At 34.8% G+C, this 11,736-nt stretch overlaps 1 protein-coding gene and 1 long non-coding RNA gene across 2 annotated transcripts in view; both read left to right on the forward strand.

The window, feature by feature from the left end:
• Positions 1 to 11,736, forward strand: part of LOC131936424 (uncharacterized) — an 82,247-nt gene that overhangs the window by 1,681 nt on the left and 68,830 nt on the right. The gene's annotated exons all lie outside the window — the stretch shown is intronic.
• On the forward strand, positions 121 to 6,972 carry LOC131936408 (serine-rich adhesin for platelets). Its single transcript, XM_059293379.1, has 4 exons — positions 121 to 251; positions 1,997 to 2,179; positions 2,446 to 4,234; positions 4,423 to 6,972. The coding sequence occupies exons 1-4, from the start codon at positions 204 to 206 to the stop codon at positions 4,692 to 4,694; spliced, it is 2,292 nt and encodes a 763-aa protein (XP_059149362.1). The 5' UTR covers positions 121 to 203; the 3' UTR covers positions 4,695 to 6,972.

Here is an 11,736-nt window from a genome sequence, read left to right on the forward strand (position 1 = left end):
GCACACATTCATCACATGTCCACTGAAAGCTGATTGGCTGTGGCCGCCGTGCCCCCATTTTTTCATTGGTCTAGACACCCCCGCCCTCGCCTTGAAAAATTTACTATGCGGAGAGGCGTTGTATTCAACAGAAAAATACGTTAGAATGTCCTTACATTACCTATGCCGTGAATTGTCAACAAAAAGATAGCAAAACGGATATTATGTTCTGTCCTTTGTCAGAAACTATGAAACAATTATCGGATATTAAGGTATGTTAGGATTTTTCTATTTTTTTCTAATTTTTTAAATCTGTCTGTTCGTGTTCTCAGATTTGTTAGATTCAAAGAAGAGTCACTGAAATAAAAATATTTTTTGTTAATTTTTCCTACAAATTTTTTATGTAGCCTACAGATCATGATTATATATTATATATATTAGTATCAAAATGTAATCCCTTTTTTACTTAAGCAAAATTAAAAAATTGCACCATACTTTCTTAGGTTTAGGCAAATTGTATGTATTTGAAATATGTTGAAAATGAACCATTCCAGAAGGCCAAAGGCAACACTAAATCGATACATCACAAGGTGTGGTTATTCCCCTTTGGCATTATTTCGCTCGCTGTTTAGTTCTGCTATAAAAATAGAACTTGACCTAATTCGCGTTTTACTGTTAAATTTTTGTTGTTGATAGATCTTGCTTTAGAATAATCGACTTATACAAGCAATACAATATTAATTAAAATATTATTACTAGATCTAGGTCTATAAGTAGTAGAAATCTAGATCTAGATTCTAGGTGTATAACTTAGCTTAGGATAGTGTAATAAAATGTGATTAGACCAGCCTAGGTACAAAACTAAAAGCATGCATGGAGTGAATGACTGCTGGCCATGAGTCCAAAGTTCATGAGATTTTTGGGACAGCCGTCTATAGTAAATAGATTTCTATATAGGCTAGATATTAGAATCAAAATGTAGACTAGATAAAGCATAACGGAAAAAAGGCTACGACCTTCTAGACTGTTATAATCACACACACTAAATAAAAATAAGTGCCATTAATTTAATTATCACAAGTCGTCAGAAAAAAACTTAATGCATATGCCTATTGATTTAAAATTAATTAGTTTAATTTTAATTAGGCCCTTAATTCTAGAAATCTATATTAAATAATTATTTATGATAAAGCCTGTAGGCCTATTTAAAAAAAAGATTCCCTTATTTGTTCAGATCTAATCTAGCTAGAAATTAAATAAATTTGGTCGACCAAACATTTTTAAAAAATGCACCTTCAATTTTATTTTGGATTGATCTTGTTTTCAAACATCTTATTGTTCCTTGGGCCTAGCTATCTAGATCTAGTAAATTTTAATAACAGGCGTCTATTACAGCCTATGAATGGTTGTTAACGGCCAGGGACTTTATTGTTGTAGAATAAATGCTGTTTTATGAAAAGTTAACTGTTGTTTAGATTGGGTTATGGGTTAGTCACGTCTATTGACCCGTGAAGGCTCAAACAAAATACTGATGAGTTAAATGGATTTTTAAAAAGTATATTTTTAGCTTGCCTTTGGGCGGTGCCCGCTGAAAGAAACGTACCATACCACATTACTAGAGCCTAATCTGCCTCTGGATGTAGTCTGTCTATAGCACTGTAAAGTGCAGCTGAACTCTCCTGTTATGCAACAGGGATATTTTCTTAGAATGCTAAATGTAGGCTTTTTTCTGCCCTCATTTGTACATAAGTCATTATTCTTTGTAATAAAAGGACTGTTTACATTTTACATGTATATATGTCATAATATATTATGTCATTGTAATGTACTCACATCTAGTGTCATTTAGTCATACATAGATGTTTTCACAATACTATCTTTGTATCTGCTAAGCCAGCCTTTTTTTTGTTATTTCCCTTTGATGTTTTAGTAAAACAAATGTGTCATTTTTACCCACACACTTTATATATATATTTAGATATAGATCTGCTTAATGTTATGTATAATTGTTTTTCAGATGGAGACAAAAATCATGTGTTGTTCAGTAGGGAATGACATGGAGAGGGATGCTGTGGAATCATTGTTGTCTATATCTCAAGGCGTTAAGAGACCTGTTTTTCTGGAAAATCAGGAGGAGTCGCACAGAAGCAGTTCTGATTGTTTAAAAAACCAAATTAAAAGAGAAAGCACTTTAGAACAGGTACAGTTTTAATTAACAAAGCTCTAACAAATGTCCTTTTGAAGTTAAACTTCAGACTTAGTGATTTGTTATTGAATCTGTTTTACTATTTAAATTTTAAAAAATGTAGATATCCTCTTCGCAAAAGTGAACATTTAAATTAGGCACTGAAATGTTATAACAGTTAGGCCAGTATAAATCTAAAATCTAAGTATAAATCTAAAAAATGTAGTTTTAACTTTTTGTGTGTGTAAAAAATGAACACATTTTTTTCTATATATTTTCAGCTTCTAAAAGGAAAATGTTTAGAGAACTACAGTCGTCTTTGTACGCCTGATCAAACAAGCAAAAAAGTTTCTGTCATTGTTTCTCCAGCACCTTCGTTTTCTTCTACCAGTACCTCAAAGACATGCAACAATCAATCCAGCACTACCTCAACATCATCAAAAATATTTCTGGGGCACAAACGGAGAATTCAGGAAATGTGTGAAGACATGATGTCAGAAAATTTCTCACGGCTTCCAGCAAAATCTAAACGCTGTTCATCCCCTGAGCCAGGATCAAAGTCTGAGACTGTAGACGAAGCTCTAGATCTTTCTTTATCTCTGAGCTCAAAGAGCAGCTTTGAAACACACTTAGAACAGTGTGAACAGATGAGGCCTCTCTCACCGTCTACACCAATGTCTAGTTTTGGTAGGTGTGGCTGTGAAACGTGTATTTTAGACTCCCACCGACCAATTACTCCCTACTTCACAGAGGATTTACCTCGTTGTCTTACACCTTTAGACCCAGGGCCTAGCACTGACTTTGCTACGGACAATTTTAACTCTGATTCCCAGTCACAGTTTTCTCACCAAGATAATAATGATGATGAGGATGAAGATACCACTGATGATGATAGTGAAGTTTCTCAGCCTCCTGTTAGATTCTTTCTTCATCAAACCTCTGTAGACTCTGAATCCGGCTATACCAAAGCACCAGCTTCCCCTCACAAACCTGTGTCAAGCCTAACAGATAAACATTTCAAGACAAAATCAAATCCTTTTTCTCCTATTAAACCTGCAGAGTATACACAAGGAAGAGTGAGAGCTAATTCTTACTCAGGAGATGGGCATGACTATAAAAACTATTCAGAAACAAAAACAGATGGTAGGGAAACAGTCCTGCGAGCCCCATGTTCTTCTGATTTTAATAAATCTGTTAAAACTTCTGCTTATTCACAAGAAAGAAGCCAACAAGATGCTGGTGGTAGTAGTTCCATGAATTATTCACTACCAGCAAATGCCCCTACTGTTTTGAACACAAATTTTAAACAATACAGACCCCAGCTTTTCGGCTCTGCTGGTCCATCAGATAATTGCCATGAACTTGCATCTCTCCTGAGATCTTCCCTGGCTCCACTGCCTCTTACAATCACATCCAACACCAGTCCGCTGCAGATAGCCAAGCAACATCCAATTCATTTGCTGAAGTCCAACTCTGCACCCAGTGTTGTTGGCAGTAGCAGTTCATCCCTGAGTGCTGGAAACCACATCCTTCTAACACCTCATTCATTTGACCAGCAGTCACAAATGTCAGTTGCTCTATCTACATCTCATGTGGTCCCATCAGCTAGTAATGAAGCTGCACTTATAACTGTAAATAAAACATCTTCTCTGGCTCAGCTTAAAACTGAAGAGTTGGGAACAAAACCACCTAAGACAGGTGAAACTGAAAATATTGCAGTGAGGCCTAATCTCAATATAACTCAAGCACCTGTGATCATTGTGCCATCAGATAAAACAAGTGTCCCGCTGTTGCAGATTTCACATCAAGGTTCTGCTCAGACACCACCCATTGTCCAGGTGTTTGTGTTCAGTTCGGTGAACGCCCCCACGCAACCCCTGGCAGCCAAGGTATCAGACAATTTTCATCCCATAGCCCCAGCTCCAGTTCTGCTCCCTAATGTTGAAAACAGGTGTGACATGGGATACTTAACTGATCTTCGTAGGCGAACTCACAAGTGTCATGTTCAGGACTGTGGGAAGACTTACTACAAAAGTTCACATCTTAAAGCACACATTCGAACACACACAGGTAAGGATAACATTTTATCTTTGTAATATAGTATATGTAAGCAAGCTTAAGTAATAACTTTTGTGTCAGCAACATTAAAATATCTGGGTCTTAATGTTAGTATGAAGTATATGTAAGCAAGCTTAAGTAATATAGTGTGTGTAAGAAACCTATAATTATCAGGGTTTTTTTTATTTTTTTATTTGCAGGTGAGAAACCATTTGTTTGTGATTGGGAAGGATGTACCCGAAGCTTTGCGAGGTCTGACGAGAGATCACGACATGTTCGCACGCACACAGGTGAAAAGAAGTTTGAATGCAACATTTGTCAGCGTCGGTTTATGCGCAGCGATCACCTGGGAAAACATCTGAAGCGCCACAACAGTGTTAAAAAGTCTGGATCCTGGCGAAAAAGTTGTACTTTCAACAGTGGTGAAAATTCTGTATCGTCACCATGTGACTCGTCTGAGGCTACTGTGTAGCCAATGTACCAGTTATTAAAATATATGATACTTTGCGTCAGACTGCTCTATCTGGCTTGAGTACAACATTTTGACAAATGTTTTCTTCTTGATTAATGAAGAGTTTCCTTTGGTAAATATGTATAAATTAAGGCTATTTTTAACACACATAAGACATTATTTATCTACTTTGTATTTTTATTGTATTCACTTTGATACAACACGTAATTAATATTTAAAGGGTACCTTAGAAATAATATTTTAGTTTGAAACCTGAACCCATTTTGTGTTAACCTAATTGTATAAAATATACATGCTAGACATCAGCCAATTTTTAAAAATGTAACAATTAGCATTTGTTACTTGAAACTTAATGTTTTTAAAATTATTTTGGCACTAATAGTTACATTTTTTTCCACATATACTAGTATTAGGTTTTTTATAACACAGTTTTGGAAAGTACAGTGTAAATATATTTTTAAATGTTCTGCGTGTTATTTATTTGTATGATCTCATTCAACCAAAAATGAGATATCAAAATTGTTTTAAATTTTAGTTTGAAATATTTTTAAATGCATGTTTCAATGCATATTTAGACTTGTTTTAAAAACAGTTAATACATTCAATCACATTGTTGTATGTAATCAAGTCCATATTAAATAGGAATACACCATTAGTATCATCTGTATATATTCTCATCTATTTATATATCATAAATAAATACTTTTGTAAAGATCATTATCATATCTACTTTTTATATACAATATTAACTACTTACGGAACATGATTTATTTCATGGTGCTATATTGGTCTTGTTTCAAAGACAAGTATTATAATTTATATTAAATGTGTGATTTTAAATGTTTACTATATTTGAATGACATAGTAGATATGACTCCTCAGTTGAGTCCAAGAAATATGGCTGAATCACTTATTTCTTGCATAAGAGTGTTAGAGTATTTAACTTTGAGCCTGTGTATAAATGTCTGTACAATTGGGGTGTTCCTCAACATTCCAACTCTGAGCGGTTGTTTTTCCCACATATTTGCATTTGAACAAATACCAAAATTGATCTCTGGTTTATTTTTTTTTAATTGACATTAGATATTTTTTAGGTTTAATTGTTTTCTTTGGCATTTTCTTTTGGTTAGGTTTATTTTTAATTAATTAATTCATTCATTTTTTTAAAATTACAAACAAAACATTTAAGCATTGAATATTGTTTCAGTTTATTTTTAAAATGATTAAATCTAAATCACTAAATCTCCACTTTTCTTTGACTTTACTCAGCATTACACTCAGTACATAAGATAGCTTTCCATTGCCTTAGAAACTAAAGCAGATATTTATGCAGCAGAACTGTCATCTATTGACCCAAATACTCACACAAACAGTATGGGGTAAATGCTTACACATTCACATTTTTTAAACAAACTGAATGGGGTAAATGTTTACACTTACACATTCAAATTTTTTTAAACCAATCCTGTTACAGTTGTTGTACAGTTCCATTCATTTTTAAAGAAAGTTTTGTTTTAATTATATGTCATCCAACCAGTGATCGCAGTAATTGTTACATTATTCTATTGTGATATGTTTATTTTTAAAATTATTGTTATATATTTATTTGTATGTTGACCTCACGTAGTTATTTTATTAATTAAAGCATTTTTATAAGCAAGAGCTAGTGAATATTGTAATAAAAAAAATAGATACATCTGATAATTATAGAAAAAAATGTCATTCGTAAAGCTATTCTATTCTACATATAATGTGAAAACGTCCCATGCCTCTATTGCTGCTAATTAAATATATCAAATTGTCAAACTTTTTTTTAATGTTTGGATTTTGCCCTACAATCAAATAATTTGTAACTTATCCTCTAGTCAAATTTTACAACTAAAATATTAATTAGTTTAAACATCATATTTATATTTATTCATTATTGTTGTAGTGCAAAAAGGGAGTCAACTAGGCCTAGTTATTAGTTGTTTATTGTTAATTATTCTACATACATGCCTTTAGGTTTGTAAATAGTTCTTAAGGTAAAAAGAGAAAGTAAAAGTACCTCAACAAATTGCAAGCTGGGTTTTTCTATTAGCATCAATAGCTTATCTCTTTAAAAAAAAAAACGGTATGAAACAAACAAAAATATTTACAGCACATTTATTACCAGGAGCATTGACCTAGATTAGCAACAAGTGTTATTTTTAGAATGTGACCTACATTATGTCTAGTCTGTATTTAAATGTTTTTTGTTGTTATTTTTAATAAATTAACGATTATTTTCAGAAACTGAGTTTTTTTTGTTGTTGTTGTAAAAATTGTTTTAAATAATAATTATTCTTAAACGTCCATGTGTTAATTTATGAAGAATATTCTTTATTAGGTCTCAAATTAAAAGGCTAGGAAATACAACTAATACATGATTCAATGAAAAATGAGAATATTTGACATCACTAGATTAGAATAAAGAGTGAATAAATTTCGATCATTATTATTATATTAAATTAATATGTGCATCTTTCGCCTCACAAACGACACAGCACAAATCACCAGTCCTTTGATCATAATTTTTCCTTTTTTAGTCTATCAACTTGAACTTGAAAATTATTTGGATTTCATTTTCCAATAAACAATATGAAGTTTAGTTTTACTGTTTAATTTTACGTGACAAATTTATGAAGAGCAATCGCGCAAGGTCAACAACCAATGCAAGTCAAACAACATTATTTAACACGGGTCAAGGTGCAGTGGGGCAAAATGACTACCGTCTATTGACCTAGTTCTGCAGCCGCTCTCTGCAAAAGTGCGCAGCACACACAGGCGGCAACACTGGTGCATGGAAGAGAAACTTTAGTGCACTGGGCTTATCGTCCTTGTGTACGCCGTAGGAATAGGATGACGCATGCGTGCTGCGAGTGTTGATGGCTTATTTTTAGCTGCATGTATTATTGATGTCAGGAAATTTCTGAAACAAAAATAAATCTGCTGAAATCACTAATTTAATAATGGCGAATTAAGAAAACTAGCGGCCGATTGCGAGATTAAATATATTTATTTTAATTGTTATTAAAGTAACACAATAACTTATTATTTTTTGTTTGCTGAAAATTGTAAAATATTGAAAATTGCATGATAATGAATCGTAGAAGTAGAAGTTTTAGTCTCATGTTTTAGTCTAATTTGGCAGACGTAGTTTTGTGCACTTGTGTGTATTTCAGCTGTTGTTTTCGTTATATTGCCATATTTCTGGCTACAGTATCGATCAAGTTGATGCTAATAGAAAAATATTTTGGCATACACACAAAAATTAGTTCATCGTTTTTCCTTGTAAGTATACAGAGATGGAATCCATACAAATATGCTCTCGTAGGCAGTGTGACGTAAATTCATGTGTGTTAAAGTAGTTAAAAACTGAAATTGCCCCCCCCCCCCCCCCCCACCGTGATGCACACTAACAATTTTTATCACGGTCTTATGTTTTGTCATTCACATTAGTTTTTAATACAACGTCAGGAAAATAAAACCAAGATGGGTTATGATCATAAACCATAGTGAAAACCATCCGATTTTTAAAAATATATTTACAATTAGTAAAACGATTTAACAGTGATCGCTATGGAAATGTATATTATTTTTGAAAATCAGATTGTAGTCAGAAACCGAGTATTGCGAATAATTGGTGAAAAACCAGTTGAATCGTTCATTAGTCTCTAAGCTATAGAGTCCTTGCAAACACGTGACCTAAATCACGTGATACCTACGCCCGCCGCCACAGTGGTGTACATCAGACGTAAACACAATCAGCTGTTCGCCAGCGCTGGACGTGTTCACCAGCGCTGGACGTGTTCACCGTATGTAAAGAACCGCACCCGTGGAAAAGGAAAAATACGTTAAAAAACTTGAACTCTTAGGAATTGAAGATCCTTATACTGTTATTGACAGTTTCGTGGATAATATAAATATGTGGACAAAATTTCTAAATAAAAATACTGTTAGTAATACCGTTTGCGTTTAGAGTTTAAGTAGACGAAGCTGATCAAATGCAGTAATATATTATAGGTTATGTACTGTAGCAAACGTGAGACCACTTAACTCCTACAAAACCCACACTACAACGGCTAATATAATCCATGGGTAATAACCAATCTGGGTAGCATGTTATACAATTTAAGACCCTTATAATCCAGCAGGGAAGTAATCAGACACATTAATACTGACGTTCAACCCTCATGATGGCTGCCCCCACCTGTATCTAGCCCACAATAAAACCAAAGAGGAGTCTGCCCTGCCCTCCCCTGAAAATGTCTCACCTCCGTGATACCCAGCCCCACAGAGATAGTATTTCTTATATAATTTTGACCCTCAGGGCCCAGCAGGGAGAACAAAGGGGAAAGTCCCACTGCTCTCCCCTCAACACTTCTCACCTCGATGTCATGTTATGTCATTTATAGCACACATAGCTTATCAGGGGAAAGCATTAAGGCATTAAGAATCTTAACTCTGGACAGCTACACACTAGTATACTAGCTACACACTAGGTGCCTACTGTAAACTACTAGACTGTAGGCCCTATGTAGACCTGCAATTGTATCAATTGTAGACTGGGTCCATTGTTATTATTCTAAACCATCTCACTTATAATGTTTCTAGCTTGATTTGTTTCTTTTATAAACAGTGGATTTAAAAAAAATTTGCCTAATCATTAACCAAATAATAATAATGTGGTTATTTGTTGTTGGCTGGTATGATCTAGATTGTACTACTAGGCTACAAAAACTTAGCAGACCAATTACTAGATATGAATTTGAATTTAATTAAACTCAGTCCAGTATCAGATACATATTGCTGTAAAAAGACAACAAAGTAGGTAGGCCTTAGTAATTTATTAAAGCCTTCTACTACAATAATATCAACTACATGCTTGTATAAAGTTTTTACAATTTAATTTAAGTAGCAGATTCTAGATCTAAGTCTAGTCATACAATCTATTTCAATTTCAGAAAATTTCGTTTGCTAAAAAAATGATTAGATAATAGGGCGAGATTTTAGATCTTAGAGACAATTAAATGCCTTATTAGGCCTATTATGACTACTTTTGATTTATTATGGGTGTATTTTGAATCGAATGTAGATCTAAACTAATTAAATTTAAGTAAAGAAGTAGATTCTAGATTCTATGTCTACCCAGCGGAGCCAGGTATTAGACCTACTATTAGATCTTATTATTCTTATTATTACTTTTGACTTTGTCTTTTACTATTAGTATTTGTGAAGGTCGAGCATATTTGTTTTATTAATAGTTATCTTTTATAATTAAAATGAAGTTTATTATTTTACTGTCCTTACCTGAAACAAAGTATCGAGAACTGCATTTGATCAGATTCGTCTACTTTAACTCTAAACGCAAACAGTATTACTAACAGTATTTTTATTTAGAAATTTTGTCCACATATTTATATTATCTACGAAACTGTCAATAACAGTATAAGGATCTTCAATTCCTAAGAGTTCAAGTTTTTTAACGTATTTTTCCTTTTCCGCGGGTGCGGTTCTTTACATACAGTGAACGCGTTCAGCGCTGGTGAACACGTCCAGCGCTGGCGAACAGCTGATTGTGTTTACGTCTGGTGTACACCACTGTGGCGGCGGGCGTAGGTATCACGAACGGACGTGACGTCATATGAAAGGACTCTATTACTTCCCTTTAACCATGTTTAAGTTCGAGCGTACGGATGCACTACGTACGAGCGTCCTATGATAAACGGTGGCCTTCACCTTGTCTGTAACACGTTACTTGACCTTACCAGCATTGGCCAGGGGCGACCAACCCCTTAAGGTCAAGTGAAGCCCCAAGATCTTGTCCAACACAAGTGCCAGAGATTAGGTGAAACCCGAACCCCAGGGTCAAAAGTTCAAACCCTAACTAAGTTTAGTGACGCACTGAACCAAGCAGATTTAAAATCTCTTCACATTTCATTTTAAAAGATTCACGCGACAAGGGCAATTTATTCACTAGGACAAGTGGGCAATTATTTACAGCCAGGGACAAAGTAGGCAATTATTTACAGCCAGGGACTAAGTAGGCAATTATTTACAGCCAGGGACATAGTAGGCAATTATTTACAGCCATGGATAGAGTAGGCAATTATTTACAGCCAGGGACAAAGTAGACACTTATTTACAGCCAGGGATAGAGTAGGCAATTATTTACAGCCAGGGTTAGAGTAGGAAATTATTTACAGCCAGTGATAAAGTAGGCAATTATTTATAGCCAGGGACAAAGTAGACACTTATTTACAGCCAGGGATAGAGTAGGCAATTATTTACAGCCAGGGTTAGAGTAGGAAATTATTTACAGCCAGGGATAAAGTAGGCAATTATTTACAGCCAGGGACAAAGTAGGCAATTATTTACAGCCAGGGACAAAGTTGGCAATTATTTACAGTCAGAGACAAAGTCAGAGGCGTAGCGACTAGGGGGGGGGGGGGAGGATACATATGTCCCCGGGCGCCGACCCTAGAGTCGCCAAAATAATGTAAACAAAAAATTAAAAGCTCATTATAGCTGCAGTTTTGAATTATAAATATACAAAATATATGGGAGGGGGGGAGGGCGCCGGGAGGGGTCGTTACGCCTCTGGACAAAGTAGGCAGCTATTTACAACCAGGGATAAAGTAGGCAACTTAACAGCTAGGGACACGGACATTCAATTATTTACAGCACCGTTTCTGGCGGCCCACCGTGATTTTCCCGGTGTCACGACGGGCTAGTCCACCCCTGTTCTAGAGCATAACATAGTATGAAAGACAGTGTTCACATGACACCGCTTGAAAAATCCTTCTTCACACGATACCGAGCAGTGACACAAAATCTAAAACAATGTAAATGTAAGAGTCTTCACACGATAGCGAATAGTGCCAAAACACTAAAAACACTGACTTACCATACCGCCAATTTTTTTAAATTGACTCCACCTAATGTTTTTCAAAAGCGCAAAGATTTTTCATGAAGGGGGAAGGGGAGGCATGTCTACAGTCCCTCCACCGTGGAAGAAATG

Source organism: Physella acuta, unplaced genomic scaffold, assembly GCF_028476545.2.
Source record: "Physella acuta isolate Inbredline_101_S28 unplaced genomic scaffold, ASM2847654v3 ptg000178l, whole genome shotgun sequence".
NCBI classification, from domain to species: Eukaryota; Metazoa; Mollusca; class Gastropoda; family Physidae; genus Physella; species Physella acuta.

Excerpts from the sequence above, each read along its gene's own strand:
- LOC131936408 (XM_059293379.1), top strand. The coding sequence starts at position 204 with ATGTTCTGTCCTTTGTCAGAAACTATGAAACAATTATCGGATATTAAG. Across the intron at positions 252-1,996 it reads AACAATTATCGGATATTAAG|ATGGAGACAAAAATCATGTG; the intron begins GTATGTTAGGAT and ends ATTGTTTTTCAG. Across the intron at positions 2,180-2,445 it reads GAGAAAGCACTTTAGAACAG|CTTCTAAAAGGAAAATGTTT; the intron begins GTACAGTTTTAA and ends ATATATTTTCAG.